Below are 18,470 nucleotides of genomic sequence, written 5' to 3'. Positions count from 1 at the left end.
AACTGAAAAAAAAACTCATTTTGTACAGCGACACCCGTCTCGGTGTCTCCAAAAATTCAGAACATATAAAACCACTAAAATAATTTTGAAACTAGAGTCTTTTGAATGTACAAAAACAGTCATTTTCTTTCATTTTTTCCCATCTTTTGTAATAAAAAAGTCTCAAACAAGTTTATTGTAGTTCTTATTTCATTTGTCATGATCATTATTATTATTATTTTAATTTTTTTTTCTCACTATTATCTATCAGTGCGATTGTACACCAGTGCAGCTACTGGGTCCAGAGTAAAGAAAAGAGGCCTTTTTGACTTTAATGGCATAAAAAATAAGAAAAAAACTTCCATCTTTTATACAAAGTATAACTGCTGGTCTTCTGGGAAAAAAAACCCAAAAAATTCTAAACCCATAAAGCTACGAGGCACACCATGGGAGTTTCATTTTTTTGTGAATTAGAGCAATAATAACAATAACAACAAACAAAATAAGTAACAAATTTGCAACCTTTTTAAACCATCCTTGATGCCATGAACGGCGTCAGATGAGATTTTTCATTGAAAAATTGGGTTGCTTCGATCGACCGACACACAAAACGTGAAGAAGGTTTTTGTCAACGGCAGGGGTGTCTCCTTTTGATATTTTGGAAGGACAGGAAGCCAGGCCTAGAGAGCAGCATTTTTTGGACACGGCCGCTTAGCGTCTTCTTTGGTTCAGTCAAACGTGACGAGTTAACACGAGCTGCAGCATTCCCGCTCAACACGAGGAATGACTGCTGAACGCGAGGGAATGCTGAGGCTGAACTACCGGATCCTCCCCTATTAAAAACGCTTTATCTGCTACAAGAAACGACAAAACAAAACAAAAGTCCAATATCCCATGAGGTATCGCTGCTTACAAACGCGTCTATGCAAGACCTTCCGCTCGGGTTGAATATCGGGACTTTGCCGCTTCACGGGAGGTGAAACGATTCAGCAGCTAGAGGATAACGGATGCACAAAGAAAACGTAAAAACAACATCCGACCTGCCGGGAGAGGCAAACGAGCGCCGACACCGGGACAGACGAGGCCGTGAGCATTGGGTAAAAAGGAGTAAAGGTGAACGTGTGACTTCTTGTCCTTTCAAACCTGCACGGGTGGAACACAAACAAAACACCTGTTGAACAGATCTGCATATATCGGAGAGTTTTAAAAAGAGGTGACGACATGTAAGATTCTCTCGTCGCGCGTCTCCAATTGTGACCGCTAAACAGTACATTCCGTAGCGTCCGCTGCCGGGACTCGCCCGTCCATCGATGCGTCTTCATGACATGTGAAGGAATTATCAGTTTTCCCATAGGGAACTCACCCACAATGGATTTGATGAGAGCAGGGGGCTACATTTGTTTCTTCCTTCTGCGTTAAAAAATGTGCCGCGTTTCGCAGCAATTACACCAAAGAGAAAATCTTACATGTAACATCTTTTCTTTTTTTTTTTCTCTTTCCCCAAAGTATGATATGATCGATGAGTCCGCATGACCAGTCACGAGCCGTGACCACCCCAATATGAGGTCAGATAGCACCATATTTGTCATTTAAATCTCTTAAAGAGTGTCCAAGCCACAGATCAAGCATAACGTCTCTATCATGGAGAAAACCATAGGTCTCATACTCATACATACATGCAACTAGACACATTGCATGTGTACACAAACACATATATGTTCAAGAGCATGGTCGGTTTGGTTTTGCAGCAGATCATTTCTGGTTGTGCTGTGATTAAAATGAAGCGGGAGATTGATGCTCGACTGACGCGTTACACCCCCACCCTACCCCGGTTTGACGATGGGATGGGGTGGGGGGGGGGCACAAACGAGGGGAAGGAAGAACGGGAACCGAGCATCATTCCCCCCTCCCCTGTTCTTGGTAAATCATTCATTTAAGGCAACACAACTTAAACATGAGGGTCATTTGGGGTTCGCTGTGGATGGAGTGCCAAAAGCCCTTGACGTGTTTTGTTTTTTTTTTTTGCATAAGGAAAAAACTCTAAAAGAATCTGTCACTTTCTAAAGGCTGTTACCCAAAGAAAAGGGTGACGAGAACCTCTCAAAAAAAAAATCCAGTCAACCAAACCCAAGCTGACAGAACAATGAGTGTACGAGTATGTGATACACGGTGGACGATGGTTCGCCATCATCCCAAAGGTGACATAATGAGAATACGCCGGGAGGTCACCGCCATCCAAAACGCCACGGCTAAAATGAGAATATGGCTTTAAGAAGTTTCCCTGCAAGTAACGCTCAGAGGAAATGGAAACGACAGTGCTCTGCATGTTTTTAAGAATGTTGGCCATCATCCACCATCCTTACGTGAAACATGAACACATCCCTCCCAGTCATCCCTGTCATTCTCCAGAGAGAAAAACGGCAACGTCATTCGAATCCTTATCCACAAGTAAAACGAGAATTGACAGAATTGAGAATTGAAAATGTGTTTTGTATAACATGTTTGGGTGTCTGGAATGGATTCATTGGATTGAAAATTTGCTTTGGTTAGAGTCCATTTTGGTTTCGGTCGGAGCTTCCGAACAGATTGACGACGGTAACCAAGGCACCACTTTGCTAATCATGGCAGACTTTGAGTCACTGCCAACATCTAAATGTAGGACAAATGAGCATCCACAAACGGGCGGCACAGTGAACTAGTGGTTAGCATGTTGGCCGCACAGTCGGGGGATCGGGTTCGAATCTCCGTTGGGCGTGAAAAGGGGACATGACAGAAAAACAATTTAGAAGCACTGGCTTTGTGTATATGGCGAGGAGGACACTGCTCCCAGAGACTAATGAAGAAGTGTTAGCGCCAACATAACAACAACATCACTGTACCTTAGTTTATATACAGGTCAGTTGTACAAATAGAACATTGTTGGTGGTCTTTAGTCAAAATAGGTGTCCCATTACGTGCATTTTTAGCTCCCATGTTCTGTTTTTTTTGCCTTTAAAACACGGAAAAGGGAGAGACGGTCATGTTTCACATAAAGATTGTGGATGATGGCAATATTCCCGGAAAAAAAGCAGTTTTCCTTAAAAAATCAAACCCGGTTGCCCCGTTTTTAAAGAGACACAATCAAATGACCAAATGTCAAATGCTGGAACCACACAACAGAGCGCACGCACGCACACACACACGGGCCAGGTCAAGCCAAGCAGAAAACATTCTACAACGAAACACACAACACTCTAACGCAATCTTAAATCCAATTTCTATGAGCGTCAGTAATTCACACGCAAAAACAAAAAGCACACGGCTGTGACCTCAAATAATGAAGGAGGACATCACGATTCCATAATGGACAATTTTTGGAGTATACACATCCCAATACATACTACGCTACAAGCTAAAACAACCTTCAGTCCTTTTTTTTTTTTTGAGAGGAATCAAGACTAGCGACGACACAGCCTTTGAGAACCTGCTACATGGTATACATAAAGTCTGGGTAAAATATGTGGAGGGGAAAAAAAAAAAGAATCAGGGTTTTCAGCATTCATCCACTGGAAGAGACTTCCTTGTATACATAGAATCAAACACCTGATTCGCCTGCTGAGCGGACTTGATGGTAAAAGTTACAAGAAGACAAATGAAGGGGGTTAAAAGATATACGTATGCTGCAAAAACCACAAAACAAAACAAAAAAAAAGGTGGATTTTCTCACGATTCTCTCGATTTGATGCTTGGTAGCAGACCGTTGCCATGTCAACAACATCTCGGGAGACGGCTAGCATGGCAACGGAAACTATCATCATAAAATGGTACAGTAGTAGAAATAGCTAGACCAGGAGGGGGCGGGCTCTCCTGGGAAAAGGTCCGCGGAGAGGTCCAATGATTGGTCATGCGGCTCGCTGTCAGGAATAATGGTTGTAGGGTGGAAGAGGGTGCCCGATGCCATTCTGGTAGTGATGATGCTGGCGGTGGGCTATGTACTCCGCATAGCCCATTGTCATCTTCTCGCTACGGTACCTAAAACGGGGAGGAAGACAAGTCGTAAGGCCACGCCAGATGCTGGTTTGTCCAGTCATATGAGCAGACCAGCGTAAAAATAAATAAAATATTGGGCCACATCGGTATCTGCCGATCATGTCAGTGTGCATAAAAATAGCTAAATGAACTAAATTACCGTACAAGTCATTCAGAGCAGCATATTACACTATTACACATCTCTCCCAATGGCAACATGTGTACGTCTGCATTTATGTCCTACTTTCTCTTGCTATGACAACAATACTGTGTAGTGTGAACTTGGCTATAGGGGTGTTATTTCATGTCTGCAGGGCTCTAATGCTAAAAACTGTGTTTAGATGGTCGTAAACAGGTTTTCGTTGCTCCAACTAAAAAAAATATCTTTAAAATCCATCAATAAATACTTTCTCACAGTAGGGAAACCAATTCACAAGATAAAAGAGGGATCGGTTTATACGGCATTCACAAGACTCATTCAAAGACATGATAATATGTAGTATTCTGGACTGGTCACTGGGTGTCGGTGATGTTACGTTGATGAGAACATACATGAAGTACCGCACAGAAAATGGAAGTAAAAAAAGTCTATTATGTATTATGTTTCTCTTGCTATGACTACAATGCTGGGTAATACAGGTGTAAAGGTGACTGTAGGGGTGTTATTTCATGTCTATAGGGCTCTAATGTTAAACACTGTATTTACAATGGCTCTAGCTGTGAAAATATTCAACTGATAAATAAGGAATGCTACTTCACTGAAATTCACATGTCAGGTCGTGTGTCTGGAACCAATTAGGCACAACATCTAAGTCGCTGGTTAGGTTTCTGGGGCATGACTGTATATTGGGGAAGCCTTGTCTGCATGGCACCACCGACTGAACGCCCTGCAGGACCGGAAACGTGGGCTGGGAAGGTCTGAGGAAACATTCATTAGCAACTGTTGGGACAGTGAATGAATGGCTCGGGGTTGGGGTGGATTGTTCATCGTGGGCTCTGAGCTGCTTATTTTCTATCATTTCAGTTCAGACTTGAAAAAAAAAAACATTGTGCTTTGTGTCATATTTCTACGTTACCACATTTTAGGAGTGTCACGGTCTCTGAGCATACGTATGAGAGACTGCTTTTATACTTCCAGAGGGGAAAAGGAACATAAAAAGGAGCCTGTTCCATTTGGGGTGAAAGCTCTACGATTGACTTTTCTCTTCTTAGAGAGAGCACCATGTGTACCAACTAGGCTTTATTGTTCTCGTCTCCAACTCATTCTTCCACTTTCACTCATCTCGCTGTCCACTTTATCCCATTTATGGCTTGTTTTTCGCTGTCCATTTTAATCGGCATCTATCATTCATTCCAATCTTCTTACGCTGCATGTCTGACACGTTCCTCCGTGTCGCTCGCTTCTCTCTCTGCTCAGTCACTGCATTTAGTGGCAATGGTTCAGCGGGAACGGGTATCTCCTCTTTCCCCGTAACGTGCACTTGTCTGGCTGTCTACTTTATCCCCCATCTATTGCTCAATTTTTGCTGTTAATATCTTCATCACTGACTTCACTTCTCTCTTCTTTAATCCATCGCATTTAAAGTATCCATGTTTTGGTGTGGATTTTTGGGGTTGTGACGTGTTTTCAGATGAGATCAGTTTTCAGGAATGTTGTTAGTTGCGTTAGTGTGGCGTGAGTGAATTGTCAAAGCCATACCAACTTTGACCACAGCTGGAAAAAATGCTACACTTAACATGTTAGACAAGTAGATGTATTTACAGCATGGGTGTGCAAGCTTACCTGGTTAACTTAATTGTCTTCCTGAAATCATTTGTGATGGGAGCTTTGTAACCTCCCTTTCGTAGTAAGGAATCTATGGTTTGAATGTGGTCCCAACCTACAGAAAAAAGATGGCAGTTTATTAAGGGTGTCACAGGACTGGGTCTACAGGAAAGAGATGGGATTTTACATTACTTTTCTGCTCTATTGTATGACTGACAAAAGGTGCTCACGCCGTACATGCCGTTGTTCTATGCAACAAAGACACTAAGGTGCTGAAGCACAGAGTGAACCCTCTTCCTGCATCACGTTTTAACTTTGAAAGATCTTGTGACTGCTGACCCATAATTCATTTCTATGTAGAAGTCCATCCAGGTAGTTCACTGAGAGTACATGTTGGGTGCTAATTGCTAATGGTGGTTAAACAGCAACCATATTCAAGGCAAATCAATAGCAGGAAGTCTGTCTAAAGTCGAGAACAGACAATGGAACAGAAGAAGAGGTTTCCCTGTTGCACCACTTCCCTCCAAGGAACACAGCCTACTGTACATCTGCTCTTATGACAAAAGAACACAAATGCGTCCTTACCTTGCTCCTTTGCGACCTCTGGCAGGTAGGTGGCGGTGCGCTTTGATCCTTTCTCATTGAAAAACTCTATCCTAATACCGTGAACACCCACCTATAAAAGATAAGACGGACAACATTTTATTTTCATTAAAACGAGCCCTATACTGCTCATTTCAGAGGCTTTTCAAATGATTCCTGTGGGGCACTAGACTAATCTCACCTTGGATACAGGGCAGGAGTACATGATAATTGGGCCCATATAAGGGAATTATGATGCCATACTGAGAAATCTGTTCACATTAAAAATATCTCAGATAACCAAACTTATTTTTTTAAATGAGCGATTACCTGTACCGTGTGGGGGTGTCGGCCTGTCATAACTTGCCCTGAGCTCATTGTAAACAAACGTTCACCGTTTCCAAAAAACTCTGAAGATTGGGGAGGGAGGGGCGACGTTGAACACACAAAAAAACCTTATCAGCCGCCGGAAACGCCACATCGCTAGTACACTTGGGGCAAGAGGTTTTGCCAGAGACCTCCGTGGCGACACGGCGACTGCTCGGAGCGTGTGCCCGAATACAGTGCACCTTGCCGGGCCACACCAGGTGGCTCCTCCAATCCTATACTCCGGTTCTCCTGACCTCCATAGCAACACACCGGCTGCTGGGAGAATGTGTCCGAATATAGTGCACTTTCCTGGGCCACAGCGGGGGGCACCCTCCCTTCTATACTCTGGTTCCCCTGATAGCAGTGATGTGGTGGTGGTAGTAATGCCATGATAGTTCATTAGGACAAATCAACAGGTACAGTTGGTCAAATCCAAATTTGTTCCAGTGCGAGGTGTGCACAAACTACAGTTCATTCATTCATTCATTCATTCATTTTCTACCACTGCATCTGTAATACAGGGTAAGGAAAAGCAAAGATAGTAAAACAAGATAGTCCACAAAAGAAGGGCGGGGAGTTGTTCAAATGAAGACTACACATTCTCAGCCTGTGGCACTCACCTCCCAGTCAAGGTAATCACCCACATCTTCAAAGTTGGTGAGAAGAGACACTGAGCAGAAGAGGCGAGGCAGCTCATCCCTTGTCATGGGGGGAAAGCGGCTGTCTTTAAGGGCACTGGAAGCAAATGACAAAGAAAAACACCATATTATATACACACACACACACACACACACACACATCACCATTTGTCATTTGTGTATTTGACCAATCAGCTGTCTGACCTTGGTCAGGAACTGCAAGTACAAAGAGTCAAGCAAATAAAAATGTACCTGCATACGCCATTTTGTTAAGTAACAAGCTTTTCTTGTCACATGACACCCGATTCAAATCAGACAGTGCGTGTTTGTGTACATCTGTCATGTGTTGATAAGGGCTGCAGCGGCTAGCTAAACACAATGTAAACAACGACAAGGCATATATCACATAAGACTTTTTCCCCACTGAGGGTCAGATGCTGAAAATTTATTTTTTTATTTAGATTAAGTTAACTTAGCTTCGTGATACAGGGGAAGAAGCCTATTAGTATGAACGTTGGTCTTTTTTTGTATCATATTGTAACCTCTTCCCCTTTCTATTAAAAAGTTTTGATCTTTTATATTTTCAACTATGCTACTGAAATGACATTATTTTTACTCACAATATTATGAGTTTATTCCTGTGAAATTGTGACTTTTTTCTCCTGATATTTGGACATTATTCCTGTAAAGTTACAGCTTTTTTCCCATAATATTACAACCTTTTTCTCTTAATATTTTGACGTTATTCCTATAAAATTACTGCCTGATTTTACAGTTTGTTCTTTTTTTGCCACACTTTGATCAATGCAAAATACATGACAAATGGTGGAAAATGGCACACTTTTACGGAATTGCATGATACGCTGCATGCTGTGTTACATAAAAGCAGCGTCAGGGAATGGCCACCAAGTTGCTGACAATGAAAACAATCTGCATGTGATGAATAGCAGAAGGACGGAGCAGCAGCAGCTTTACGTGCCGTTACTCACCTGGTAAGGGTGTACTCCCTGAGTCCTGAGTGCAGATTCATGGCAGAAAATGTACCTATACAACCCCTCAACCGCTTGTCTCTGCCGATTTTCCATGTGACAAACAGCGGGCTGAAAAACAAAAGAGCGCTATTTCAGGGGGATTTTACACCTTTTTGGATTGTGGCACAGATCAGTGGCCTGGACACAAGCCTGGTGAAAACAAGGTGATCATACAAAAATAGACACAGATAAACAACAAGGTCTGAGCTGAGTAGTAATAATCCAACAAAACGCAGAGGATGGGGCTAAACATGCTGGGAGAGAGTGAATGTTGATGGCAGAAAATGACAAAAACACAAGCACCAACAACATTGGAACATCCAAGCATGTGTATCTGCGTGGTGGCCGGCAACAGATACATTTGGACTGCCATAAATAAATTAAGCCTCGCTCACAAACATGTTCTAATGGGACGGTCTGTGTAGCTTGTTGTTACAACTCTATACAGTAGATGTATGCTTCTAAATGAACCCAAAACCCATTCTGTTGTTAAATAAGGTTTATGACAAAAAAATTTTATGCCACAAACCAAAAAGAGCGGTTCTCTCGCGTTACGGGGCTGGAGCAGGTGGGTTGCGTGGCGAGAGAGCGGTGATGTGTACGGGCGTGTTCATGGGTGAAAATGTACGCCTGTGATAATATGTTGCTTTTGTGCTCATGTTTTAAAGTCCCAATTGCTCACAGCGGTGGGGTTGGGTACCCCTGCTATACAGATTATATATGGCAACCATTTGGTCCCGGATTCCAAACTTTCCAGACAATTTTAAGACTTTTTTTAAGGCCTTGAAAGCCGGAAGTTGTATTTAAGACATTTTAAGGACCAGCGGGGACCCCGTAAATGGCACACCCAATTTAAATTTGCACTTTAGGATTTACTGGCACTTGGAAATTAGAATTACCAAAGGCTCTTGTGTGTCATACTTGGCTGCAGATGCAATTTTCCATAAAATGAGGCAATGGCCAAATCAAAGTACATCACCCCTCCTCAAGTTGAAGTCAGCATACTTTTTACCGTCTGCTCCCACAGATTGCTTCACTCTCAATTAAAAGACATCAACTCCCCGTTCAGACACTGCTACCCTGAGAAGTGCGGAAACAGCTTTTCACCACTTGCCTCTCTGCGACCTGATGTCAAAGTACAATGACTTTGTATTTGGTTGTAGGAAATTGCACAAGCAAACAATAATAAATAGCTGTTGACATTCGTCAAATTTCCTCTGCCACCAAGCGGTGGTCGTTCAAGCAAAATTCCTTGATTGATTACAGCTCAGGAATGCACAATGACTTACAAGGCTTCCTATTCGCCCTAAAACACACACGCCAATGGTTGCCAAGTACAGCAACTGCAGATACCAACATCTACATATGCAAATTAAGCTAATTGTTTGCATTCCTGGTCTAAATTGAGCATTTTCAGGCATACAATTGGCTGAATTAACTAAAATACAAATACAAGGCATTCAGGAGACACACAGTGCACGCTCGTGTTCAAAGACAACGGCCGAGTACGCATGTCTGTGTTGCCAGGTCGGCTTAGCTCGTGCTTCTCAATTATTTTCTGGCACGCACCCACTGGGGCACAGAAATGTTTTTGCCGATTAACCGTATATCAATTTGAAATTTTTGCACCACTTCTTGGTGGTGTCGTCAACTAGCTAGTGGCTTTCTGTCATGTCACAAAGAGAAAAAGTGAAATGGCGTTATGCCTGGCATGCATGGATGGGGTTATGTTATGTGAGCACTGGTTTGATGTACCACATTTGCATCCTATTTCATAGTTCACGGTAGACGGACTGGACTAGAATGGCAGCCAAAGGACAGCATGCAGACCATAAAGGGTGGTGTCTTATTTTTTAAATTTATATTGTTTATTCTTTCATTCAACTGAAGGAAATCCACTGGAGCAACAGACAACTTTAATCCCTGAAGTTTACAGATAAAACCAACAGCAGCCAAGTAGAATTCCCAGCAGAGGATCTATGGAAAAAATACCAGGGTAGTTTCTAGGAAAAGAAATCGCTGCTCGTCCATCATGTTATGATAATGAAGACACATAAACATATCCATGTGAGTGTATCACTTGACTGGTAACAGACGGCATTCACATTGGCAGCATGGAATTCAACCATTCCAGCCCAAACATTGTCATGCAATGACGCACTTAACATGATTACACAGAGGACATGATGTTCCATTTGAAGGTTGCTTAGGACTAGGAGGGCAAATCATTTCAACTATAGCGCAGCAACAGACACATGGCCGCTTTTGTTCTGCTGGGAGTCTTTCATTTGCAGGGAGTTGCCAGATTTTCCTGTTATGAAAAGGTAAAATGAGTCACGATTGCAAGGTTGTGAGAAGTATTTTCGCAAGGAATGTGGAAAAATATTTGGTGGCAGCTCCCATTGTTTGTTTAGATCATTTTATGGCGGCGTGTGGTCTAAAGCGGTGGTTCTCAGCCGGTTTGGCTGCAGGAGCCACCTTTGAAGCGCTGTTCCAACTAAACACACTAAAACAAAGCATGTCAATGATAACTTAAAGGAAATGCATCAAAACAAATGTGCTAGCTCAATGCTTATTTAATATAGTGCTGAGCATCAGCGACCTTAGGTTGCAATTTCCAACGCTGCCAAATATGACTCAAACAACGGAGATGTACATTTCGCTTAAAGTGCTAATATATCACAAGCAGGCAAACACTTTCTAAGGGGCAACAAGAGATAGCACTGACACATTCAGCATCTTAAGGGCGGTTAAGCAGACGTTTTTGGTCGTCTTTTATGACCGCACTACAGAGCTTTGTCGACACTACACTGCAAAAGAATATCACGAAGACCTGTGACCCACAAGTTGAGAAACACTGGTCTGGGGCTGACATGGTCAGTACAAAAACATCAATAAGACTCATCTTCGAATGAGTGATTATCACCATATTGATTATTATACACACATACGTACATATAAATACACAAACACACTACTTGTCTATGACATCGAGCTGTTTATATGACAAACAAAACAAAGGGGCAGGGGATCAACAACATGACCATGGAAAGCCGCTAATTTGACATTTGTGTTCCTATGTTCCTGTTTGCATTTCTGGTCGGCTGCGTGCTTGAAAGCAGATGCAAATAATCTTCAACATATCAGATTACAATCTTTGTATGAGGTGGGGTCAAACTGCTGATGGACCAAAAATGTACAAAGCCCTTGGTTAGCCTAAAGGCCCCATGATGATTTAGTCTGTACACCAAACGTTTAATAAAGCATATATGCCCAAGTGGGGTTCAATGCGAGGAAAAAACTAGCATTTGCACAAGTAATCATTCTGAAATGGAGCAGGCTGGACAAGAACCATCTTTGTTGGCCGGTGCTAACGTTATTAGTTTGAAAAACAGCTGTATTATTCCTCAGTCGTACATGAGACGTTTAACACATTGACTGTTTGTTTTAATACACCGAATGTTAAAGGTTACCAGTCGGTTAATGGTCACATTATCATCTAGGCTTCTTTTATCAGGTTAATGTGAGCACCGAGCTAGCCAAGCTTTGACTGTAGCAATATGGAGTTCATTGAGTGCAGATCTAACTGGATTAATGAGCACGAAAGCTAGCAGCAATTGTGCAACAATTTATTACATGAGTGTAAATTGTATGTGTTCGTTTTGAAATGTTGTTTATGTAAACGTGAATAATTTGTAATCTTGCTTGTTCCACCCTTTTTCTGGAGGCACGCTAGCAGCTAGTAGCAGGCACGGCTTAGCTAACGTTAGCTACCGATCTGCCGAGATAAAATGGTAATATTGCACATTCCTCACGAAAGGTGAAAATAATCCAACTAGAAGACAAACGGTGCCCTTAAACTTGGGGGCCTTTGTGTACACGTCAATGTATTTCATATGACGGTTACTTTAATGTACTGTGAGGCCAGTGCGGTCAGTACGGATATCTGTGACAAGGCCCCGAATTCCAACTAGCCAAATTAAGTCACAATGGAGAGATTTTCACATTAAAATGGTTAGACAAAAAAAATACTGAATTGTGACAGTTTGTGATCTCAGCTCGAGCGTGGCAAAGCTGTGAATTCTGTCGTTAGAGGCATTTCTTCATCTTTGAACATGCAGCACAAATACAAGAAGACAATAAGTTCTTACTTACTAGGGATCATTTGTAAACCTGGGTGTTCTCGGAGGTTGGTATCCGTATAGATGGCAATAAAGCACGTCAAAGCAGAAGCAGCACATCTCCGCTGATACAACCATTTTTCTGCCTCCACTTCCCGATCCAGGTCCTGGGCTGAGATTCGGGGAGAGACCGGATGAAGTGTAGCCGGCCGGGGCTGGAGACAGAGTGCTCGGTCCGCTGCTGCCACCACTATTACTACCACCACCGCCGCTAACGTTACCCCCGGGTCCCCCCAGGCCGTTTGCCCTGCTCACGTTGGCCGCTCCAGCAACCGTTGCGGAGGAGCCAATCCCCAACTCCGATCCACAATGTCCGGTTCCTGTCACCCCGCTTCCCGCCCCCACCCCGCCGGGACCCCCCGACCCGGGCGATCCCGACAGCTTCTGCTTCTTCACCCCGCAGCACCCGGCCGCCATCTTGGAACAATCTGCACCTACACACCGCTTCCGACCCATAACCGTCACCGCGGGAAGGGTGGGGTGGGGGGAACGCCGACCACACGTAGAAATCCCACTGCGTTGACACGTATGGCGGACAATACTCCACTTTCACTATTGTTTTTTTTTCTCCCCGGAACGTCGACGTGGGCGATGTGGAAAGAAGACTGCAGAGTCACGCTAGCGTTGCTTTAATAAGCGTGACTTCACTAAGCGAGAGCCATAGCTGACACCACCATTTTTATGCTCTTCCTGGGCTAACACGACACCCTCCGAGGCTGTCAATCACGTCAGTTGCCGACAAACATATAAGTTAATGGGGTGTGCGGCCCAACCAGGCCGCGGTTGACAGGAACCGGGCTGTCCAGATGTGAAGCTGTCACCCCGCAGCACACCTCTTCAACTGGAAGCCTCAAGTACGCCGGACCCATAAAGTGTCATGGACGCTCATTCCCATTCCACCAGCTTGTTTTAGTACAACTTGTAATTACACAACACTTTGCTGTGATTCCAGACGGCGGGACCACGCAGGCTTAAAATGGTATCTGTCAATGCGGGGCAGCCGTGGCACAATGGACCGCGTCGGCGCACAGCGAGACATTTCAGGAACATTTAGCCCCCAGTTTGCACCTGCATCACGGTCTCTGCTCTTAGACCTGACTCGGTAGAACCACAATAACAACACACACAAGACACACACACACCCGCGTCAAACGCCGAGCGGAAAGTTTGCGGTAAAGCTTTGTTGAGAGGCAGCCATCCGTAGGAGTGAGTGCATAACGAAGCGCGTTCTCGTCCGTGAGCCGTGAGAAATCTTCCGCCCCGCACACCCGTCTCTCAGCTGCTACCGTTCGGGTAGGAGAGCACTGTGCTCGGTCTGTGTGTCGTCGCCACGTCGGAACCGGATTCAGGAAAATATGGTGCGGCTCCTCGCTACGTATAATGCGCAAAGTTTTGGGGGTGGTGGGGGGATTTGCAAACGCGTTCCTCCAAACAGCTAACTCGCGCGTACTCATGACGTTCGCGCATGGGGGGTCGAATAGATCCAAACATCGATAGTATCGATACCGAGTATAGTATCTGTATCGGATCCAGAGTCAGCGCCAATACTGTAATAGTTTTACTTTTCTTTAGGCAGTATGCACTGTTGGCTGTATTCTGCTCAAACAATATGTTGTAAGATATTGATGTCATTATTTTGGTGATATTGTCAAATTATGACAATATATACATGTATATTGTCACATCTTCATCCTGTTTTATTCAGATTTTAAACGACCAACAAATTGAAAGAAAAATAACAAAATCATTCAGTTATCTGACTTTGGCAGCAGTGTGCAAAGAAATAAAGTGCTGTATGTGTAATACAGGGGTGTCCAAAGTGTGGCCCAGGGCCATATGTGGCCTGTGGCTGTTTTTTTATGGGCACATTCTATACATATAACTTACAAGAAAACTAAAAAAAACAGCAAAAATGTTAAAATCAGCACTAATTTCAAACAAATAAAGTCAAAATATATGTACACTGTATTATTATGAGTAAAAATAACATTTTAGCAGCAAAAAGTTGAACTATTACACATTTTAATGTGATAATATTATAAGAAACAGTACAACAAAGTCATAATTAAGTAGAATATTATTCATTCATTCATTCATTTTCTACCGCTTTTTCCTCACGAGGGTTGCGGGGGGTGCTGGAGCCTATCCCAGCTGTCTTCGGGCGAGAGGCGGGGTACACCCTGGACTGGTCGCCAGCCAATCACAGGGCACATATAGACAAACAACCATTCACACTCACATTCATACCTATGGACAATTTGGAGTCACCAATTAACCTAGCATGTTTTTGGAATGTGGGAGGAAACCGGAGTACCCGGAGAAAACCCACGCGTGCACGGGGAGAACATGCAAACTCCACACAGAGATGGCCGAGGGTAAGTAGAATATTAGTTGGAAATATTTTTTAAAGCAGCAGATATAAAAAACAGTTGCAATTTCACCAGAGTAAAGTCAAAATATGAAGAGAAAAAAGTCAAAACAGAAATATTATATAACAGGAATCAGGTCAAAAACTTAAACATTTAAAAACAAAACACTGATACCTTCTGATCCTAATAATATTTTTTTTACCTTACAACAATGAAATGTTATTTGTTTTTAATTATATGTAACTTCTTAGCGGCTGCACGGCGGTCTAGTGGTTAGCGCACAGACCTCACAGCGAGGTACTCCGGTTTCCTCCCACATTCCAAAAACATTCTAGGTTAATTGGCGACTCCAAATTGTCCATAGGTATGAATGTGAGTGTGAATGGTTGTTTGTCTATATGTGCCCTGTGATTGGCTGGCCACCAGTCCAGGGTGTGCCCCGCCTCTCACCCGAAGACAGCTGGGATAGGCTCCAGCACCCCCCGCGACCCTTGTGAGGACAATTGGTAGAAAATGAATGAATGAATAACTTTTTAGCTGTTGCTTTCTGAAATATCAAAGCGGCAGAGTTGCATCATTTCATCAAAGGTTTGGACACCCCTGGTGTAATAGATTGTGATAGTCCATTTGCTCTGTATTGTAAAGCAACTGATTCACTGTCAATGCCTTTTTTATTGAGTGCGACTGCAAAATAACCCACCCACGAGGCCAAAGAAAGTTGCGAATGCCGCCAAGTTAACGAAGAAGGTAAGAAACTCTATTGAATCCAATCATTTCCGTCATATTAAACAATGTGCTTTTTACCTTCAAAAATGCATCCAATCAATCACAGAGTTGTGTCATCTCCTTCCATGACGATTAAGGGGCCCGCTGCCCCCGACACATTTTCAGTGTGTGACCTCTACAGTTCATTACCATGTTCAACGCATCATATAAGGCACGTCCCTGAAGAATCACTAATGCGTATGCGCTGCCATCACTCACATCATCGGTTGTTAGGCGGAGCGCCAAATATCTGTCACAGAAGAACAGCCAGACATCTTTGTTAGAGTCAACCAAGTTCCCCGCACAAGGTCACAACGGTGCAGTAGACTATAGCATATCGTGATTAGGAAGGACAAATGTAAAGTAAAATAAATAAAAGCGGTCTGTGACGACTGTTTCTGTGCAGAGACTTTGTCATCAATTTAACTGGACTCAGCTGTTTTCCCCTCTGGCTGCCAGTGTAATGACCTTTTTCTTCCAGCCAGAACAGAGAGCGTCACTGCCCATTTTTCACGCTAGGCTGAAAAGCCATTTCATCAAGACGGATGATTTGTCACCCACTTACTTTCTACCATATCTTTCTCCTCTGTTTGCGCTTATATATATCCCAGGCAATATTTCTTTTCTTAGCACATCTATCTTAAGGGGCGTAAATGTCACCTGGATAGACTATCACAGCCTCCATCCGGGGTATTATTCCTCACCCAGGTTTTATGATTATTTTCCTATTGCCCTAAAATGTACATATAACTATAAATTGGTTAATCCTGAAAATATGTTTTCTTGCGGTGTCCAGGACGCTTTTTGATTCATGAGCGTCGATGCTATGAGCACTGTGGTCTACAGGGGGGCACCATGAATGTACTTTATATATAATGTACCTTATAAATATAATTCCATTGGAACTTTGGTTAGTGTCTTTTGTTGAAAACCTCTGCGCCAAAATTTTACCTAGGTTTACATTCCACTGTATTTGAGAATAGTACCAAGAACTGCCTGCTAGAAGAAGAAGTGCTATGGCCTCCAGGGGGTTCTTTTTTGGGGGGAAAAATTTACCTTTAATATAATTACATCGAAACCTTTGTTAGCGTATGCACCCGGTTAGCGTGTTTTGTTGAAAACCTCTGCGCCAAAATTTGACCTCGGTTTACATTCCACTGTATTTGAGAATAGTACCAAGAGCTGCCTGCTAACTTTGTTTTCATCATCGTGCTCTTCCATTTCCACATCTCCTCACCGCTCATCGCCTTGCCCTCTCAACTACAAAGATAGCCTCAGTATCAAATGAATTAACCCTGAAAACAAGTTTTCTTGTGGTCTTCGGGATGCTTATTGTTTCATGAGCGCTGGTGCTATGAGAGCTCTGACCTCCATGGGGTTCTTTTTTTTGGGGGGGGGGGGTGTAGCTTTAATACAATTACATTGAAACCTTGGTTAGCGTACGCACTCGGTTAGCGTGTTTTGTTGAAAACCTCTGCGCCAAAATTTGACCTTGGTTTACATTCCACTGTATTTGAGAATAGTACCAAGAGCTGTCTGCTAACTTTATTTTCATTATCGGGCTCTTCTATTTCCACATCTCCTCACCGCTCATTGCCCTGCCCTCCCAACTACAACGATAGCCTCAGTATTAAATGGATTCATCCTGAAAACACGTTTTCTTGTGGTCTTCGGGATGCTTATTGTTTCATGATCGCTGGTGCTATGAGTGGTCTGACCTCCATGGGGTTCTTTTTTGGGGGGGGGGGTGTACCTTTAATATAATTACATTGAAACCTTGGTTAGCGTACGCACCCGGTCCGCGTGTTTTGTTGAAAAAATGCACTAAAAGTTTACCTCAGTTTACATTCCATTCCACTCAGAGCTGCCTGCTACCTTTAGTCTCAAACTCCAGGAGGAAGGATATTGGGTAAATGTTCCCCCAAAATCTTCAGTTTGCCATCGTGATTTTAGTATAAGGAAATGTAAATTTCCACATTCACTAGACCGACAACTCTCACATGCGCTTCCATTTTCATGTCTTCTCACCGCTCCTCCCCTTGCCCTCCCAACTACAATGGGAGCCTATCAACTGATGCTTAACAAGCCCAAACACAATGACAACCAATCAATGTTCCCTTCAGAGTGTATCTGACAGTTGTTAATGTACTTTTGTCACAAAATATCCTTCCTAGAAGCAGAAATCAGGTCTGTCACCAGTCTGTGATGTCATCAGTGGTTGACTCTGCGGTTCCTTGCTAACTCGCATAATTTGTCATAATTTCATAAATATTGATTCTTTCGATATTTCAGTCATTTGAGGTTATGTTTGTCTGAAATATTTGTCTGTAAAAATGTTGAGCAATCGTAAACAGAGGCATGTGTGAATTGTTTTCATTCTTAAAGCACTTAATAATGAATCATTTATTGTAATTATTTTATTAATTTACATATTTTCTTTTTTTATTATTTAAAATAGAATTTTCACATAATTTATAGCATTCTGTCCTTGTTTTTTTCCCCGTTGTTTTATATTAGCTTGGCAATATTGTAAATCATCCGGCTAAATCAATTCAGGGTTTAAATTTTTTTTCTCGAATATTTAAAATAATAATGAAAGTATTCATTTATTTAAAATTAGTATTTTATTTTTATATTATTTTTTATTTATTTCATTAATTAATGTATTAAATACTTTGTATTCTTTATGCTATGATATGAAATACACTGCTTTTTTACCAGACACATTAGGTTAACACAAAGCATCGGCATCGGATCCGTATCCCAACACCGGAGTGAATTTT

At 42.7% G+C, this 18,470-nt stretch overlaps 1 protein-coding gene across 1 annotated transcript; it reads right to left on the bottom strand.

Moving 5' to 3' along the window:
* Positions 1–378: 378 nt before the first annotated feature.
* ammecr1 (AMMECR nuclear protein 1) lies at positions 379–13,948 on the bottom strand. The gene is made up of 6 exons (XM_058078018.2): positions 12,528–13,948; positions 8,331–8,441; positions 7,324–7,438; positions 6,338–6,428; positions 5,771–5,867; positions 379–3,990 (listed from the first exon to the last, which is right to left on the bottom strand). Exons 1-6 carry the CDS (start codon positions 13,007–13,009, stop codon positions 3,876–3,878), a joined length of 1,011 nt encoding a protein of 336 aa, XP_057934001.1. The 5' UTR covers positions 13,010–13,948; the 3' UTR covers positions 379–3,875.
* Positions 13,949–18,470: the final 4,522 nt, after the last annotated feature.

This window comes from Doryrhamphus excisus, linkage group LG1, assembly GCF_037039965.1.
Source record: "Doryrhamphus excisus strain RoL-2023G ecotype Guam linkage group LG1, RoL_Dexc_Guam_v1.1, whole genome shotgun sequence".
Taxonomy (NCBI): domain Eukaryota; kingdom Metazoa; phylum Chordata; class Actinopteri; order Syngnathiformes; family Syngnathidae; genus Doryrhamphus; species Doryrhamphus excisus.
This window is presented reverse-complemented; position numbering and strand designations above follow the sequence as displayed.

What these genes read in the sequence shown, in the direction of transcription:
- ammecr1 (XM_058078018.2), bottom strand. Translation starts at nt 13,009, where the DNA reads ATGGGTCGGAAGCGGTGTGTAGGTGCAGATTGTTCCAAGATGGCGGCC. An exon ending in AGAGGTCGCAAAGGAGCAAG is followed by an intron (nt 5,868 to 6,337) that starts GTAAGGACGCAT and finishes TTTTTTCTGTAG; the next exon opens with GTTGGGACCACATTCAAACC. An exon ending in AAGACAATTAAGTTAACCAG is followed by an intron (nt 3,991 to 5,770) that starts GTAAGCTTGCAC and finishes TCCCCGTTTTAG; the next exon opens with GTACCGTAGCGAGAAGATGA.